The sequence below is a fragment of the Apis dorsata genome, unplaced genomic scaffold, assembly GCF_000469605.1.
Source record: "Apis dorsata unplaced genomic scaffold, Apis dorsata 1.3 scaffold_525, whole genome shotgun sequence".
Classification (NCBI taxonomy): Eukaryota; Metazoa; Arthropoda; class Insecta; order Hymenoptera; family Apidae; genus Apis; species Apis dorsata.
This window is the reverse complement of record NW_006263748.1, coordinates 222,235-241,371: the sequence shown is the minus strand read 5'-3', so window position 1 is coordinate 241,371 and position 19,137 is coordinate 222,235. Positions and strand designations below refer to the sequence as shown.

At 32.0% G+C, this 19,137-nt stretch overlaps 4 protein-coding genes across 10 annotated transcripts in view; 2 read left to right on the top strand and 2 right to left on the bottom strand.

Moving 5' to 3' along the window:
• Nucleotides 1-1,635, bottom strand: part of LOC102679168 (sodium- and chloride-dependent glycine transporter 1-like) — a 20,020-nt gene extending 18,385 nt beyond the window's left edge. The window contains exons 1-2 of one of the 3 annotated variants that reach the window (XM_006620656.2): nucleotides 1,347-1,635; nucleotides 290-458 (exon numbers count right to left, since the gene is read on the bottom strand). In XM_006620656.2, the coding sequence (XP_006620719.1) occupies nucleotides 290-458; nucleotides 1,347-1,607 (430 nt within the window). In that variant the 5' untranslated portion in view covers nucleotides 1,608-1,635. The remainder of the gene's footprint in view (nucleotides 1-289; nucleotides 459-1,346) is intronic. The other 2 variants (XM_031512898.1, XM_006620655.2) reach the window with 2 other exon arrangements.
• Nucleotides 1,636-6,918: 5,283 nt separating this feature from the next.
• On the top strand, nucleotides 6,919-7,955 carry LOC102679555 (trafficking protein particle complex subunit 1). Its single transcript, XM_006620659.2, has 3 exons — nucleotides 6,919-7,253; nucleotides 7,485-7,694; nucleotides 7,780-7,955. Exons 1-3 carry the CDS (start codon nucleotides 7,155-7,157, stop codon nucleotides 7,906-7,908), a joined length of 438 nt encoding a protein of 145 aa, XP_006620722.1. The 5' UTR covers nucleotides 6,919-7,154; the 3' UTR covers nucleotides 7,909-7,955.
• A 641-nt stretch (nucleotides 7,956-8,596) lies between these two features.
• On the bottom strand, nucleotides 8,597-18,771 carry LOC102680059 (E3 ubiquitin-protein ligase RNF19A-like). 5 transcript variants are annotated; one of them, XM_031512884.1, is made up of 13 exons: nucleotides 18,585-18,771; nucleotides 16,960-17,183; nucleotides 16,749-16,891; nucleotides 16,451-16,640; nucleotides 16,063-16,374; nucleotides 15,798-15,942; nucleotides 15,591-15,727; nucleotides 15,298-15,395; nucleotides 11,088-11,286; nucleotides 10,809-11,004; nucleotides 10,563-10,728; nucleotides 10,114-10,484; nucleotides 8,597-10,024 (listed from the first exon to the last, which is right to left on the bottom strand). In XM_031512884.1, the coding sequence occupies exons 2-13, from the start codon at nucleotides 17,120-17,122 to the stop codon at nucleotides 9,775-9,777; spliced, it is 2,370 nt and encodes a 789-aa protein (XP_031368744.1). In that variant the 5' UTR covers nucleotides 17,123-17,183; nucleotides 18,585-18,771; the 3' UTR covers nucleotides 8,597-9,774. The 5 variants fall into 5 exon arrangements, with proteins under 5 accessions (XP_031368744.1, XP_031368747.1, XP_031368748.1 ...); XM_031512887.1 differs by having other exon boundaries at nucleotides 8,597-10,021; XM_031512888.1 differs by having other exon boundaries at nucleotides 15,798-15,939.
• On the top strand, nucleotides 11,856-15,110 carry LOC102679669. The gene is made up of 3 exons (XM_031512889.1): nucleotides 11,856-12,820; nucleotides 12,998-13,213; nucleotides 13,517-15,110. The coding sequence occupies exons 1-3, from the start codon at nucleotides 12,683-12,685 to the stop codon at nucleotides 14,468-14,470; spliced, it is 1,308 nt and encodes a 435-aa protein (XP_031368749.1). The 5' UTR covers nucleotides 11,856-12,682; the 3' UTR covers nucleotides 14,471-15,110.
• Nucleotides 18,772-19,137: the final 366 nt, after the last annotated feature.

Genomic DNA, 19,137 nt, shown 5'->3' with positions numbered 1-19,137 from the left:
CTCCACCTCCGCTCCGTTCCCCTCCTTCCCTCCCTCTTCCCAGATTTGTTCTTTTTCCGCGAAAACGAGCGGGTACAAGGATAAATCATCCCGCGTAATCCAGTAGTTCGTTTGCCAACCCGTGACCGTCTCTGTTTAGAGAGCAGCACGAGCAGACCTTTTTTCCCCCGAATGGAAAAATCGCTCCGTACAAGCAAGCTCCGCTGTGCGCTAGGCTACGCGCCATCCGTACCATACGTATATACGTATATACATATATATGTATATATATGTACATATACATACGTACCACCGCCATTACGATATACAAGGTAAGGGAAACGCCAAACATTGCCAATGCCAACGGCATACCCGATGCAGGATAGAACAAACTCGATGGGATTGGCCCAGCTACCACGTTCGGGATCCTGCTCCAGCTCCACCAAGGCACCGCCGACTCCGAGAGAAACCCTCTTCCTCTGCCAATAACACGGGTTACCTTATATTTGCATCGTATAAATCATCGGCGACGGACGACGAGTTTGGAGGGAGTGAAAGAAACAGAGGGAGGGAAAGAGAGAGAGAGAGAGAGATAAAAAGAGAGAAAGAAGCGGGGCCCTTAAAAAAGGCGTAGGGAAAAATAAGGGGTTAATCGGGTAATTTAATCGAGTATAATTTATTCGATGCGGAGCATCGCCCGCGTAACGGCACGAGCATCGCTACAGTTTAATCTATTCGCGCGGTAAACCAGGAACAGATAAGATCGGACGAAACGCTGTTCTTTTCCGCCGCGCATGGTCGATCCCGTTGTTTTGTCGGCGCATCAAGACGCACGCGAACTCGGTTACATTACCCCACTTAGGACGAAGCCTTTACGCCGCGATATCTTCTATCGAGCGAGACTTTATGCATCGATGGAAAGAAAGAAAGAAAGAAAGAAAGAAAGAAAGAAAAGAACGATATACATCTTTCTACGTAGAATTACTTTACGGTAGAATTTCTTGAACGAGAAACGTTTCTTTCTATTACTCATCTAAGATAAGCTACTTCGTACGTACGCGATTTCATTCGTCAGATGCGGCACTGTTTCGACCAACGGGCCTCCCTATCTTTTACGACTCGTACTCGATCTCGTTTCGCGAGCCACGTCTCCTACCATCGATCCCTTGATCCGGGTGTATTAGTGGACAGAATTTCGAAGTGAATATATCCCGTAACGCGGGCATTGGGAATGTCCCAATGGGAACGGCCATCTACGTCCACGACATCTGACAGCCCATTCTCGAACGACTTTCTCTTCTCTCTCTCTCTTTCTCCCTCTTTCTCACTCGAGCTCGAGACGACGAAAGCGAGACGACAGTCCTTACCTTGCACGTTTTCTCCTTGGCCTCCGTCATGGCGGCGATGGAACCCGGCGCGAAAAAGAAAATATCGCGAGGCGGTGTGACCGATAGATGCCTCGTCGCGTTCTGACCTATCTCCGCGTCGATTAAACGACTATATAACGCGAGATATCGAGATAATCGACAAAACAACATTATCGAACAAGTGGATACCATCTCGTAGTAGCATCGCATTACAAAACCGTCGAGCTCGCGACGCATGTGTCTCCATCTCGCTTCTGACATCCCCACCCCTTCCCCCCTCCGTTCCAACGAGTAAGAGGCGGTGTTTAAAAGTCGGGTTTGCCTCGTCACCTTTTCGCCTCCTTCCTTTTTTTCTTTTCTCTTTTTTCTTTCTTTTTTTTTTTCGAATTCCCGTCCAAACGTCGATATCGTGGCGCGCGATCCGAAAGTTATTGAACCGCGCTCACGAGGAATCGGCGGAGCACAGCGTTCACGTTCGAGCGTCGCGCGATAAAAGCGTGACGGGAATGTTTGGACAGCTCCCGTTCGCGGCGATACGATCGAGCTACCGAGTCGACGTGATAAAGCGACGCGGTGTCGCGATACGCGAATCGAATTCGCGCGTATCCGGTGTTTAACAAATCGATTCGGAAATCTTTCGCTTTCGAAAAGGAAGAAGAGGTGCGCGCGTATTTTCACGTTGTGTTTCACGTAATCGTATTTTCGATTAGATATAAAGATAAATATAATTGGCTCGAAATTTTTTGTGAAATTTCTTCGTTCGAGACGAGGTGCAAAGCGAGACAGAAAATGTTAGAAAGATCCTTATTTATATTCCTTATATTTGGAATGGTATTTGATGAAAGGATTATTTCGATATTCTTTTCTTTTTTTTTTTTAAATTTAAAAAATACATTAAAGTATCAGAAGCTACTTTAATATTTGTACGTCATACTTTTTCAAGATTTATGTGATTAAAACGATGCGATACGATGATAATTTTAATCATTTTGATGGTATCAACGACGGTATTATCGATACTATAACAAAAATATTTTTCATCGGTCAACTACTTTTTTCTTTTTTTTTTTTAAATTTAAAAAATACATTAAAGTATCCGAAGCTACTTTAATATTTGTACGTCATACTTTTTCAAGCTTTATGTGATTAAAACGATGCGATACGATGATAATTTTAATCATTTTGATGGTTTCAACGACGGTTTTATCGATACTATAAAAAAAATATTTTTCATCGGTCAACTCCTTTTTTTTTTTTTTTTTTTTTTTTCATATCAGCGATTTATTAACCGCGAGAAAAATTACACGATTCAATTTCTCGCTTGGCTTCTCGCTAATTTCAAAAAACAGTGGCGAATGCGTAATTTTCCAAACTATTTACGGTTTTACAAGGATGAATGGCAGCTACTTGAAGTTCCAAAAGTTGAATTCACAAGATGAAAGAATGTCGAGAATGGGAAAAGTGGCATGCCATTTTATCGCGGCAAAACTTTGGCTACGAGAGGGGGGAAAAAAAAAAAGAAAAAAAAAAAAAAAAAAAAAAAAAAAAAAGAAAAAGAAGAATTCCATATCCGGTGAAAGAAACGGGAGAAGATGATCTCCCTATCTGTTCGATCGCGCAACAGCGTCTCGCTGAGAGAAGGGTTTTGAACAAATCTGTTCCATCGAGTTGCAAACTTGTTTTACCCGAGACCACCTCTATTTCCGCCGATCGCCAAACAAAAATTGTGGTTTACGCTTTGATACAAAGATTTGACTTTCACGAATTATGCAATCGTATATTGATATCTCTAAATGGAAGATTTATCCACGTGGCCAATATCGCGTGTATAAAATTTCGTGAAACAGAAGAGAGAAGAAATTGGTTATATAGAAAATTGTGCATAGAAAATACGTAAAATTAGAGAGATTGAAAGAAACTCGAATCTATTACTTAATTCCATATTGTTAAAATCATTGTGAATTTTAATTTCCAGTCGTGCACGTCGTGGCAAGATTACCTATTATGGTGCATGATAATTTTTGAATTTTTTAAACGAGTTATTTTCGACTCCATTCCGCCCTACATACAAATTTATAACGTTATATTTTCGTTATGCATTGCCACTAAGAATATTCTACAACGATGTCTATATATAATGTAAAAGCTATTTATGATACAATTTGTAATCTTCGGAATACTTGTTATTTAAAATTTGTTATGCAAAAATCTATTTCATCAACGAAAGATCTGTATAGACCTTCTGTAATAGGAGATATAACGTTCAAAGTTTTGAAGGGAAGCATTTTGAGGAGAAATTTTTATACTTTATTACATTTTCATACTTTATACTTTGAACGATATAAATATAAATTGTTGTAAAAATACGTTTACGAATAAACTTATGAACGATGATTATGATGAATCGTTTTTTTAATGAAACACAACAATATCGTTGTACAAGTTATCTCTTTAAAATTTCCGTAGAAATCGATAAGAATATTGAATGATTGCAAAAATTCTTAATATCTCAACATCTAATTTTGTAAAAAATATTAATTATGTTTACGTGTTGGAAAAGATTATATATAAAATTTGAACAGGAAAATCCTCTTTACCAGACGGTTAATGAAACCTTCATTTGTCATCGTTACATATTTCCTTCCTTAATTTCTCAGATCAGAAGAAAAAAAAAAAAAGAAAAGAAAAAAAATAAGAGGACGCGATAACAAAATGTAACTCTCTGATTTCTTAGTTTACCTCTATAAAAACACCAAAATTGTATAAATTGCAATTACTTTCGAGTAGCGTATCTAAGGAGAAAAGGTTTAATAAAGCTCGAACAGCTCGATCAACAACAGAAAGTTAGTCGACAAATAAAAGAAGGAAGACTTCGACTTACAGTTTAATCTGGTTTCTTTAACGCAACACGATTCCAAGATACGATCTACCAAATGAAAGGAGAAACGTTAAGTTCGTTGTTTAATCCTGACGTGACATGAAACTATCGTTTTCACAAATAAGAATAAAATAATAACCCTCAGGTTCGATGAAATTACGATATAAACAACAAAAAGGTGAAAATTTCATTGTTCATGAAGCATAACTTGTGTTTCGATTTCGATCAATTTCGAAAGGACGTGTTAAAAAGATGGGAGAAGGGAGGAAAGAGGGACGATAAGCAAATAAGCGAGCGAGCGAGCGAGCGAGCGAGCAGTCAAACAAACAAACAAACAAATAAACAAATGAACGAACAAGAATGCAAACAAACGGGCAAACGAATAAAAATCCAAAGCTCGTGGTTGTTATTGCGATTCACAACGACGTAATATCGTCGACAAAAGCGATATATCTAGTACTCTCTGTCAATACACGGCGTTAGTTTATCGTAGGCTGCTTTATTGCGACGTGATTGTGTGCTCGACTGCCATATGGTTCAGACCTCGAGAGGAGATGAGCGAATTTCGTCGCGCGCAACCACTTCTTCCCCGCGAAAAAGCGTAGACAATAAGCTCGCGACAACGTGACGACGCTCGAAAACGTGTTTTGCGTGATATAAAAATATTCATGGGTATATTATCAGTCGAAGTCTGATCAGTGAGTAATAATTGGGCGAAAAATGTTCGCGTGATGACGCACAGTGAAAAGTGTTTATAGGTTAAGTTCGAGACCTAACCAACAATAATAAACGTGAAAGACACGCGATCAATAAACGGCGATAAATCGAAGTGATCCTATGCATATTATCCGGAATGAATATGGAATTAACAGAAATGTAATCAGAAATGGGAATGCTATTGCGCAAACTTGATAAGCTTATAACCTCGATCAGTAGTGTACTAATCTTGTCTGCGTGGATCTGTACGTGTACCGTTTTAAACTTACTATTTCAAACGCTTGGCCAATGGCCGATTATATTACGCGAATACGTAAACCTTTATGCAGGAAGCTGAAACCGTATGATACACTCGAAACAGCCAGTTGAACGCGCGCTGCATGCGTTCGTTTGATTTACAGCCATTGGGTCATTGTTATCGAATCATTCCAGTAACCAACGCGTACGATCGCTCGTTTCACGCGGCGATATTTTTATCGTACATCATTTTTCCCTTGTCAAAGATGCGTGAGCGCGTAAACCAGCGTGATTACACGTGTATCGAAAATTTTCCTAACCAAAGAATGAGAGAGAAATTGGCCAATATCGGGATGAAGAGAAAATCTATAAAATAATTGGCGATACGTTTATCCGAATAATGATTTGTGCATCGTAGGAATTATCGATAACCGATATTATGTTGTTAATTACTTATTTATCTTGTTATCGTTCGACGAAATTCGTTTCATTTCAATTTCACCAGTATAATCGATAGTATTTCTAACCTTCACTTATGGCTTCCGGTCTCTTCCGCAATGGGCTATGTACATACGTATATCATCTATAATTTGTTATCCTCTATTATTCTACGATCCCGTTTACACTGTATTTATTTGTATAGCGTCGTTCGCATAGATATCGCATGATTACGAGATAAAGTTTTCCTCCGGATTGGTTGACTTTAGCTTTCTCTCGACTCTATTTTAACGTTTGGAAAATCAAATGACGCGCTTGATATTGGAGAGCTTCGAGCGAAAAACAATGCAGCGAGCTCGATGCTCATTTATAGCGGTATCGTAAAATATTAATAAAAGTGGTCGAAAAGATAATCGAAACCAAATTTTGGTCAACGGTTTATGTCTGGTAATAATGTTTAGCACGGTAATTCGAATATCTATTTTTCGAAAATAATTATCGGTTTAATCGGTTAATAATTGAAATAGTTCATGTTATTATTTCTATTTTTCGATTATTAATTCTTGTTCTATTGCTGTTATTATTTATTATTGGCTTTATTATTGCAATATCGATAAATTTAGCTGCATACAAAAATTATTTAAAATTATTTACCACGAAGAGTGATCAACGATCAATCAGCGAATAAAAAATTCATATTAAAAAATCAAGTATTTCTATTAAAAATATGTCTGATATAAATACGCAATTATAATATAATATATAATATATATTGCATATATAAAATTTAAAAAAAATTTAAAAAAAATCGAATCGAATGAAATCAATTAAGATTTCTAATCTATGAATTAGAAAACTAAAAAGAAAACTAATCAAATATCAAAGCCATCTTTTGAGCGCGAGAGTTTTACGGATCAAATATAGAAGAAGGAAAGGAAATAGTGAGAGAAGGACAGAGATAGGATAAAAATGTTGAAATTAGCGCCATCTCTAGAGTGCCGCAAATGAAACTCGATACACAAGGATAGAAAATAATAGAAAAGGATAGAAATAGAATAAGAATTAACCAATAGCGCCATCTTTTGAATCCTGGAAGTACCTCTTCAAAGAATCATCTTTCTAAAAATTCTCAAGAGATAGCGCTAATCTTAAATTCTTACTCTATCTTATCCTACTTTTAAAAAGATATCATTAGTATTGAAGAGATGGCACTATTAGTCAATTCTTATTCTTGATTTCAGTTTCGTTGACATTCGTGGCATTCTGTAGATGACGCTGCTTTCAATATTTTTACCTTATCTCTGTCTTTCTCTCAGTATTTTTTTTCTATATTTGCTTCGTTGTATGGTTCGTTGTATCTTCGTCTGTAATCAAACGTCGTTCGAAGTGAATGTATTGATGTATTGATAACAATGTACATATATATATTTTGATGAGCCATCTTTCGTAAAAAACTTATATCGCTATGCAATCATCAATAAACAATTGATTGAATATTTTGACAACAATAAAGAAACCAAAAACGATACATTAAGATTATGACAATTCACAATTTATATATATTTTCCAAAAATGGAACATTGCTATATTATGCAGAATGGAATAGATTAAATAAATCTGGGATCACAAAAGCAGAGGTATGTACGAATGGATATATAAAAATTATTATTTTAAAAATTATTAAATATATACTATATAATTCTTCTAACCTTTTTAAACAATATCTACAATATCTTATGTAAAAATTTATAAAAGTAATTTTTTTCATTATTCTTTAAATTAAATTTATTATTATATTATTGTATTTATTATTAATATTATTGTATCATTAATAATATTAATGTAGTATATATTTTGTACAAATTTAGGAAGCAAAATTAATGTATGGAATGTTATTCTCCATAAAGTCGTTTGTAAGTAAAATTTCGCCATTAGATCCAAAAGAAGGATTTTTATATTATAAAACTAGTAAATATACGTTACATTATTTTGAAACTCCATCTGGATTAAAATTTGTATTAAATACTGATAATGTTACACAAAATGCTAGGGAATTATTACAGCAATTATATAGGGAGGTGAGTACAATAATTTTATTACTATATTATTATGTAGTTTATTATATAGAAATACATAGAAAAAACAAAGTCAATTTTTTTACAGGTTTATTTAGAATATGTTGTAAAAAATCCTTTATGTCAATTAAATGAACCTATTCAAAGTGAATTGTTTAAATTAAAAGTTGATGAATTATTTAAAAAATCTCCCTTGTTTTTAAGTAGATCAATATAGAGATCTATTTATTACATATATAAATATAACATATTTCAATATAAAAATGGTTGATTATTTATTTATTCAAATTTAATTTCATAATACAATCAATTGTTAAATATTGAATATTAAAAATATGAAAAACTAAAACAAAAATTATGTATAATAAAAATATTTTTATAATTTTAGTAAATATTAACTTACAATATTTCTCCTTCGTCGTATTTAAAAATTTACATTTATCATAAAACAAACAATTGTTTACAATACATTTTTGTAATATGTACTACTGTGATTTTTATATAAAATGTACAATGATTAAAAAAATTTGAAAAAAATTAATATTTATAATTTTTCTAAGATATTTGTATTAATACGTTAAAATTGCACTGTTCAACGAGAGAGCTAAATATAGTTTATAAATATGTATTTAAATCATTATTTGAAATACGTAAAAATATTAATAAAAATGTAAACATTTTAAAAATGTTTCTATGTTAAATTTGCTGATTTATATGCTATTTATATATAATCGAAATATAAACTGAAACATATTTCGTACCATGCACTAGTAAATCTAGAGCACATATGGTTCATTATATACTTTATTTAATTAAAACACATATCTATTATTATTTATATATAAAGATCATATGGCAGCTTAATGTCATATTTCACAATTTTTGAATCCGTATTTCTATCTCCTTTTTTTTTTCGTATAACTCTCGTTCGTAGATATGACATTAGCTTATTATAAACATTAGCAAAGTTATTATTTACGAACAAGAAATATATATATTGAGATAATAATTTTACACAATTATGTACACGTTTAAGTTCTTAAGAACTTGAAATCAAAAGTAAAATAAAACGTAAAATTATTAAAACATGATTACAATGTTCCTTACTATGATTGTTAGTCATTTTTCATTAGCATTACAATATGAATATATCGGCAAGAAAATCAAATCAAAGTTTTTGATATGCCTAACAAAGCACCTGAAATTAGTATATATAAATCACTGGTGTTAATAATAAATAAGTATAAACTTAAGATAATAAACTACTATACCTTTTTTATAATATTCTTAATTTCTTCTTCTAAAACATTGTAACATTCTCTGACAAGACATATTCATTGTCTTCAGATACATAAATTATTTTATATTTTCATCAAGGGATAACATTTAAAAAATGTTCATGTACAAAGGTTTTTACGATACTTGTACAGCTGGAAATATGATCGAAATGGACAAATGTATCATACAAAGAAAATAATAATTGTTGTTTGGCGTAAAATGCAACCATAAAGCTTTATAACTTTTTCATGTTACATACAGTTATTCTATACGTATATGTCATATCGCATGAAAATTTTAATTCTGTTGCAGAGTTTTATCGTAGAAAAATTTTAAAGGATTCGATATTTCTATTTATGAATATTGTGTTTTGAGTACGAGAACAAAATTTTTCGCGTATAATAATATTCGCCTATGCCCAAAAGGCAAACGTTGACATAGAAGAAAAATCTGTATTAAATTAATTTGCAACTTTTTTGTAACAAATTTGAGGCCTGTGAGTATATATATAGCTATACACACATACGTACATGACATATATTTATACGCACGCATTTCTAAAATATGAACGCACATATTACTTACTTCGATGTACTTTGCCATGCAAAGATAGACTTCATTTGTTCCCTCTATTGCATTCATAACATGTATACATGGTGTGCATAAATATAGTAAATTCGGCATTAATCCACGCACGCAGTGTACATTTAAATACATATATACACACATATGTGAATACGCATCTATCTACGTATTTCGTATTTAAAGGACGCACATATTACATAAATGCTCAGTCTTTTTTCTTTTAAGAGCGTAAATCTTCTTCTACATTATTTATACTACATCCTTTGTCGGAAGATGTCAAGAAACGTGCACCGTTGTTCTGTACCATTACAGGAAATGGTTCTTCTATCACCGATAATCGCTTTTCCCGATCTGTAGAAGCTGTAGAATTATAAAAGAAAACATTTCTCAAAGCAGCGACGTTAACCCGTTCCCATGATACATTATCTTCCGTCAACGAGTCAGCCTTCGATTCGCCATTAGAACTTCTGCTGAAAGTAAATAAATATTATAATTGGTAATCGATAAAATTAATCAATCAATTTTTCTAATTTCAATCAATCAAAATTATCTTTCGTACTTTGTACTCTTTTGACCACTTGTGTCTTGTTCTATCTCTTTGTTACGTTTACGTCTTCCAGAAGTTCGATTATTCACTCCACACGTGCTAACAATTCCTTCTTGATCCGCTTCGATGAAACTAACATGATCATCGAATCGGACACGTTCAGAACTTTCGTCTTCTCCACAAACAGTCCAATTACTGGAATCACTACATTGACGATCTAACGTTGGCTTGCGTCGAGCACGTTTCGCTAAACCAGGTGCTACTTCTTCGAGAGAACTCAAAGATGTAGCTTGACCTGCCGAATCCATATGACCTCCTGCAATAGAGCTTGTTCCTTGTTCTCCTTCGGTACTTCTGCCACCGCTAATTGAACTTCCATCCATCTAAACAATAAGCAAGTTTAAATTTTCATTATGATAAAAAGATTAATTGTTATATTACAAACAGAAGAATTCAAATACTTTAAAATTTAGAACAGAGCCTGCTAGAGCTCTCGTGGAAGCTGCGCCATCATCCAATGCAATAGATGCGTTTACAGATTTCTCTGATAAACTGGTTGCGGCAGACGCTGTTTCACTACACAAACTGAAGCGTTGAGTAGATGTCACATCTGCTTGAACTTCCAATCTAATTTTAGATATAAATATATACGTTTTTAATAATTGCAAATTATATAAATGAGAAAAAAATATATATATATTTTTTACCTTTGACCTCCTGGAAGAACACTAGAAGCTATACTTCCTGCAAGGCTAGTACCAGCAACGGCTACATTACTGGCACTCTCACGGTCGTTTTCACGACCTAATTTTTCCAAATGACTACCACTACCTAATGAAAGTGAAGCTTCTCCTATCGAAGGATTACCGCCACGATGACTTGCAACATCAATCGATGCTGCATCTACGATAATAAGAATTATATTTTTCTCTCTCTCTTTTCATTTAATCTAACTGATTTAAAATCAATTTGAATTATATATTTACCACCACCGTTGCGAACACTCAGAGAACCCATAAGTTCATTTTCGTCATCGAAATCAAATCTTACACCTGTACCATTTGTCGAAACACCACAACCTCCACTTCGACAAAGAGAAACGGGGACTACACCATAAACGTAAAATAATAAAATTGGTACGCCAATACCTACGGCCAATCCAGCTAATATGGGCGAAACTAAAACCTGTAATGATGATCCTAAATTAGGAACAATATTTTTATTAATCTTACAAAAATTCAAATTTTAAAGAAATTTATATTATTATTTATATTTATTATTCAATCATTCATCAATTCAAAAATAATGACGAAGTAAGTAAATATTAATATATATATATATATTAACGAGAAACAATTAATAATAAAAATATTGCAAATTTTCGATTATAATTCATAATTTCATGTTGAGGAATGTATAGTGAAATTAAAAACTATATTTTTTCTTTAAAATTAATTCTTTTCAGAAAAAACGTAGTAATTAAGAAAATTTTTTAAATATTTAATATATTCAATTATATTATTTAAAATATGCAATGTCTTAATTACTTCGACTTAGCATTCTTTTTTTTTTTTGTTTAAATAATTATACGCGTATCAATTTGAAAATGCGACAAACTTCTAGAACAGTCTTCAACGTGTCCAAAAAAGGAAACGAAAGCAGCAAAACAAAAATATCAAGCAAAATCGAAGGGAGAGGTTGGCGGTAGAAATAAATATATCTCGGCCAGCCGTGAAACTTGTCATGATGAGCTGAAAGATTACTGGCACACGGCGATCCGTTTTCTAGATTTCCATCAAGCGTAGAAAGGAACGTGAGACAGCGAAAGAGGAGACAGAGAAAGGTGCATGGCGAGCAGAAGGTGCGGGAGGTGCGGAAGGAAGGATATTGATCGACGGTAGGAGTGCGCGCATGGGAAATCCTCTCTTTGTCCCACCCTGCGGCCTGCATCCACCTAGGTGGCTCACGATGGAACGTGCATCGTGTCAGTCGGTACTTTAAGATCCACACTACGCTACGATCATAAACGGTCCGACGAATAGAACGTTGGGGAAGTCGGTTGGTGCTCTGCGCCAAGGGTGTGTCGTGCTGTGGACACTGTGAGCCCCGATGAGAAAACGTCGAACTACGCCGGCCCGAACGTTCAAGGACCGGTCGGCGTAACAGGAAGTAGAAGGGACACGCGACGAATCCATTCGTTTTATTAGTGATTTCACCAACTCTTCGCATACTTACACACGACAAGCTCAGATGTGAACAGTCAAATAGGCGGACGTTTTGCATGTGTATCGTTCATAGGAGTGTATATGTCGTTTATTGGCATTGATTGGGGACAATAGACACGCAAAACGTCACAAGCACGATACACATACACTTTCTCTCTCTCTCTCTCTCTCTCTCTCTCTCTCATCTGTTTTTTTTCCCCCCGTTTCCTTTCAACACGGCCATCATTGATATCATGGTTGTTAACCGTCATTAAACTAATAGAATAAACAAAGGAAAGAAAAAGAGAGGAGGAAAAGAGACAGAGACAGACAGAGAGGGCGAGAGAGAGAGAAAGACAGACAGAAGAAACGAAACCATGGCGAATTGGGATTGGGAAGATACCGATTGGGATTGGGAAGATACAGAAGAATCTTCCTGCGGAGAGGAGCAGAATCAGATAGAATTTAACAAGGAGTGGCTCGGTGGTGTTCTAAAGGAATTTCACAAAGAACCGGTTAGTTTTTCGGTATATAAACTATGATTTACAGCTAACAGTTGTCTGTTTTTGTACGACATCAGTTTAAACGGCCTATAAATGCTTTATTAGCAATGAAAATGTAACCCAATTAAAAGATTTGTAGCGTATCGAGTATTCTTGAATTGCTTGCAAATTAACCCATCATATACACAGGTCACAATAAGCGAATGTAATGTAAGTCCCGGCTGTACGAGTAATGAAAGCGCGCTGAGTGATATTATGCGTCTTAAAATCAAGTATATGTTGAACGACACGAATACTACGCAAGATTTGTCCGTAATCGTGAAAGAGCTTCCAAGAGATCCGATAAATCGTTTTTTTGTTATCGAAGGCCAATTCGATCTTCGGGAAATTAAATTTTATACACAGGTAAGCGACCAATTAATATAATAGTGCTCGTTTTAGCATCCGATAGCATCGAATTCAGATGTTTTAAATAAGTGATTTGCGAATTCAATTTAAATGAAAAAGAAGACGGGTGTGAATCTTCAGTGTGAAATTTCGTTCAACAGTTTATCAAATATTTGACATATTTGAAGCTTCGAAATCTCATTTCCAAGAATAGTAGAAGCGGATGCTAAAGGATGCGCTATATATGTTATTGTGTTATTGTTATATCAATATTTAATTATTTTATCTAATAAATAATAATTTGTATTTTGTTTACACTAGGTAATGCCCGACCTAAAAGAATTTCAAAAGAAACAACTAGCATCTCAAGGAAATAAATCGGACATCGAAATTCTTCTGTCAGTTCCAGTATGCTATTTTGCAGATTATACACCAGCTGATGAATCAGGCGATAAGCCCACAAAACCAGAATCAATTTTGGTATTGCAAGACCTTCGTGATTCTGATTTTCGAAATATTAAATTTCGTGAAGGAATGACATACGATCAAACTAAAATTGCATTAGAAGCTATAGCACGTATACATGCACACTCTCTGGCAATGAAAGTTGTAGAAGGAGAGCCTCTGTCAGAACGTTATCCATTTCTCTTCCAAACAGCAAAAGCAACAAATTCGTATCAACAATTGGTTGAACGTGGTTTACCGCAACTTGCCAAATTTTTGAAAAGTACACCAGGATTGGAAGCGATACTCGAGGCCTTAGTTATTCTAAGACCTAGGACTAAACATATAATATCTGCACTTCTTGCGCCAGAAGGCCCGCTAGCGTTGATCACGCATACAGACTTTTGGTGTAATAATTTACTTTTCAAGGAAGGACCCTCTGGTTTCGAATGTTGTATCCTAGATTGGCAAATGGTTACTTATAGTAGACCGACTAACGACATTGCTCTGTTATTAGTAAGTTCATTGCCAACCGAACTACGTCGAAAGCATACGGAAACTTTCCTTGATATTTATTGGGATGCACTAACTGGCACGTGTTCTCGTCTTGGTGTCGACATTCCCAAAGATTTAGGCTATACAAGAGAAGATTTAAATAAGGATTATAGACGATCGCAACTTCTCGCTCTCCTATTATGTATTGGATCCGTAGATGTTGCTCTAGGAGATGCAGATACTGAACAGCGCTTGATCGATGTTTTAAAAGACCTTCATAATGAAGGTGTACTTACAGACGAGACTATAATTGCCAATAGCGAAAATGATCCTTAGTCAGCGTTATTACCGCCCATGATAGTGCTGCAGCAAATTAATATTTCTATGCGAAATGTAAATCGGAAAAGAAAAAGTTATGGAACTGATCGTTCAAGAACTCGATCCGTCTATCATTAACGTTATAATTACGAATAACGTGATTCATTTCAAGCGAAAAAAGCTTGTGTGTTGATAATTATGTAATTGTGGAATCGGTCACGTTAAAATTCATTGACGTGATGAAAATAGAATTGATGTTAGATTCTTATGTTTGAAAACATTTCAATATTGGATTGTTCTTGCGATATATACACCTACAATTTAGTAAGAAAATTAAATAAACAAAATACCACATACATAATAATTACATTATATGAAATTTTAAAAATACAAACGACTCAAAATGTAAAAGAATTGCTAACAATACGTGCCATAAAAAATAATTTAAGTCGAGAATAACATTCTTCTTCTTAAATTAGTTAAATATAATACTTATTTAATTTAAATTTGAAGTTTTTTAACGAAATTTCTTCCCGCAAACTAAACTAAAACGGCTATACGACCGATTTTTGTTACTTGTAATTCATATACGCAATAATTATATTATTCCATTTCTTTGTACAAACTATATAAATAAATAATACTTTGATGTTGTCATGAATTTGAATGAATGATTTTCATGATTCCTAAATGATTCCATTATTAATATTTTTAAAATCATATTAATACTACTTTAAGATATTATTCATCTAACATACATGACAATATATAATTTATAAAAAAATATTCACTTTAAAATTCAATAAATTTTATATAGATATGAATAAAAAAAAATTTTAACTTACAGATGCAGTTACTCCTCCAACAATAAAAGCATTCCTCTTATGTTTGTTATCTTTCTCATATCTTGTATATAGTTCTTTTCCTACCCATACTGGAATACCTGTAATTAATTAAATATATATATATATACATACACATGCGTGCGCGCATGTATCATGCACATATATATACATATACATGCATAATTTTTTTCAAAAACAAAATAATTCAAACAAATTTTTTTCTCAAAGATATATTTACAAATAAATAATATTTAGATTAGCATTAATATATGAAAATGATTTAGCTTACAAACCTATAATCATAGCAGGTACAGCTATACCAGCAGCAAGACCAATTCCAACTGGAGCTCCTACTAAAGTTCCAAGTTGCCAAAGTATTTTCTTTTTTCTAGACCATGGCTTTTTACCCCAAAAGGTACAACCAGATGGACTGTAATATAAAATATATAAAATAAAAAATTATTGAAGTAAGATTTCATATAATAATAAATATGTTATACCTTAGATAATGAAGATCACTGATTTCTTTCATACATAACCAACAGAATTCTGCACCACAAACAGCGCAAACCATATGATTGCAACTTCCATCATCCATTTTAACGATAAGCACTTGACATCTTGGACATGGTTTAACATCATCTTCTGTAAATATAATTTTTTTAAAAATATATTTTAAGATTATTTATTTAAAATAAATTTTTTAAAATATTTATATCTTTCATATATTATATTAATTTAATAATTTTTATAAATAATACATACTATGCTGTGAATCACTTTGACTAAAACTAAGAGATGAACTGCGTTCATAATATTGAGTACGTTGAGCTCTAGCAGCATCACATGTTTGATTAGGATGCCAACGTGCTTTACAATGATAACAAAAATAAGAATCACATCCTGGTCGCTCACAACGTAACTTCGGACATGAAGCACAACCACTAGCAATAACGGCAAAGCTACAATCTGGTGCAGGACACCATCTCGCATCAGGTTCTACAGCAAGAACTCGTCGTACCATAAAATCTTCATATTTCTCCAATTGCGTTTGGTCATTTAAAATCATTCGAATGTCTATAAAACAACAAATTCAATAAAAATAGTGATAATAATAAAAATTAAATTCTCTTTATTAAAAAAATATATTTACCATTTGGATGAAGTGGCTCTGAACATTCAGGACATGCTATATTAACTCTAGATTCAGAAATTTCTACTTTAAGATATTGTTGATAACAGTCATAACAACTGCGATGGTGACAAGACTGAACAACAGGAAAAAATTCCATTGGTAATTCAGCCAAACATAAAGGACACTCCATTAAACCATTTTCATTACTCTAAAATAAAACTTATTTTACAATCTAAATATCATCTCAAATTATCAATTATTTCATATAATTTTTATTTTTATGAAGTTTCATCACAGATATATATTCTATAAATACCTTTCCGGCAGAAGAAAGTACAGAACCTTTGCTGGAAGCACATTGTAGATCTATGTTCTGAAATTGAAAATGGCTCGAACCATTACTTACTCTGGCTTCTCCTTTTTCAACGTCAGCAATCTTGCCACCAGTTGGATCTTTTGCTAAAAAATAATTGAGATTCAAAAAAAAGTTATTTTGTGTTTACCTCAAATTAAGTATTATTTATTACTTTTTACATTCCTGTTGTTTGAACTAGGTGTCCTCACAATTCGACGACCAATAAGTGGACTCGAATATAATAATCGGCGTAAAGAAAATCGTGCTAACATTCTTCGTGGTCGAGGAGCTGTGCTGCTACAGCCTCCAGAACTGCTATCATTTTCTTTAAACATTCTGAGTAATATTACAGGTTACTGTCTCATTCTCTGTTTCACAAGGATAAGTCAATTCAATCTATATTAAATCACATAAAAAAAAAATTAGAATTAGAATTTTCAAACTAATTTAACATATATCAATTCTCTATAATTTACTATTATATATTATACAGAAACTAAAAGTAATATATATTAAATGATAAGATATAATATATAAGTTACTTATATATTATTATTTAATTTATATTATAATATAAATATAAACATAAACATTAAAAATATAATTAAAAAATATAAAAAATATAATTTATAAATTATCGATTACAAATGATTATTTTTTCCATTATAAATATTATATTATATATAATTATATTGATCGTATTTAAACAAAAAAACAAGTTCTTATGATTAATCTTTCTCAATAATATCACAAAATTAATTTTAAAATAAATCTTTTTTAGATTATAAATTATTTATTAGTAATAATAAATAAATATTTAATAGTAATAATAACGAATTTATGCGTGCGTATATGTCCGTCATATGAAATTCATTACAAAATATATAAAATTTTTATATATTATTATTTGACGTAATAATTTATAATTCATATAAATTTATTATTTTTTCATAAATTATATTCAATTTTTTATATATATATTTTACTACTTAAACTAAAAAAAAAATTACAATTTGTCACGACGGTTATTATCAATTGCGATTTTTTTACACTTATGAAGAGTATAAATATTCAATATTTTGAAATTTTTAATATGTAACATGAAATATTGTAATATAAAAGATTATTCTATTCATCTTTTATAAAACATAAATCAAATATTATAATATTATATGATTATATCCAGTTATTTCTTTTACCGAATTGTACGAATCCAAATATCCAAATTAGTTCTAATTCACATAGCATTGAAGAAAATAATATATTGAAAATCTAAATTAGTAAATCGATTAATTCCAAAATTGTGTTTATAAAACAATTACGAGGTATGAAAAACATTTAATGCAAATTTTTATAATATTATATTTTACCTCACTTCACCCGATGTACTTGTAAGTTGATAAAATAATAATCTTTTTATAAATATAAATATAATTATAATTAATGCAAATGTCAATTTTGTAAGGGATGCAAAATAATCGCCATTTGCAATAGCTTAAATTTACATGTACATTATATAAATACATGTATATTATATATTATACGTATATATGTACATACTATATACGTATATATACATATATATGTTTTATTAAAGTTGTTTCTTCTCATTTGAAAATATTATTAAATTTTAATTAATTAATGAATATTAAGCCAACTGAAAAAAGAGCACAAAAACACGTTTGAGTCGAGTACTGAGAAACCTTACACATAGATGACTAGCATTAATACAGGTGTGGAAAGTCCACGAGCAAATACCAACTGAAGTTAAGCTAACCAAAACGTACTATAACGTACCTGATTTCTGTTAACTGATACTTTCAAGTCTATAATATCTTTAGCAACTAATAATAGATTCACTATTATTATAATCACACACTATTGATAAGTTTCACTTATTTTGTTGGTTAAGAATGTTCACTTGACACAACAGCTGACGGCTTCTGACTAAACGTATCATGCACATAATTTAGATGAGAAACACAGTGAACAAAATGAAGAAATATATATACAGCGCCTCTATATGAAAATATTTGTTATAATATTATTCAAATTATAAATTCCCTAATTTAAAATAATATATAATTTTTATATTAATTATTGATAACGATTTTATTTTAAATAAAATATTTGTAAAAAAACAATTTTTACAATGATTTAACTTTTAATTTAATATTTAATATTTAAACAGTAACATATATAATTATATTAACTAAATAATAATTTTTATTGTTTTATAAGTAAATATTAATTTTATAAATTTTTTTAACTATTATATAATATATAATAATTAAATTTCATTTAGAAATAAAAAACTAAATATTATTATGTAATTTGATTTTTTAAATCA

Coding starts and splice junctions, on each gene's coding strand:
- LOC102680059 (XM_031512884.1), bottom strand. CDS start 17,122: ATGTTTAAAGAAAATGATAGCAGTTCTGGAGGCTGTAGCAGCACAGCT. Junction 15,943..16,062: donor TCAAAGTGATTCACAGCATA/GTATGTATTATT, acceptor TTATATTTACAG/AAGATGATGTTAAACCATGT. Junction 15,396..15,590: donor TGTACCTGCTATGATTATAG/GTTTGTAAGCTA, acceptor AATTAATTACAG/GTATTCCAGTATGGGTAGGA.
- LOC102679555 (XM_006620659.2), top strand. CDS start 7,155: ATGACAATTCACAATTTATATATATTTTCCAAAAATGGAACATTGCTA. Junction 7,254..7,484: donor CTGGGATCACAAAAGCAGAG/GTATGTACGAAT, acceptor GTACAAATTTAG/GAAGCAAAATTAATGTATGG. Junction 7,695..7,779: donor TACAGCAATTATATAGGGAG/GTGAGTACAATA, acceptor ATTTTTTTACAG/GTTTATTTAGAATATGTTGT.
- LOC102679669 (XM_031512889.1), top strand. CDS start 12,683: ATGGCGAATTGGGATTGGGAAGATACCGATTGGGATTGGGAAGATACA. Junction 12,821..12,997: donor AGGAATTTCACAAAGAACCG/GTTAGTTTTTCG, acceptor TCATATACACAG/GTCACAATAAGCGAATGTAA. Junction 13,214..13,516: donor AAATTAAATTTTATACACAG/GTAAGCGACCAA, acceptor TGTTTACACTAG/GTAATGCCCGACCTAAAAGA.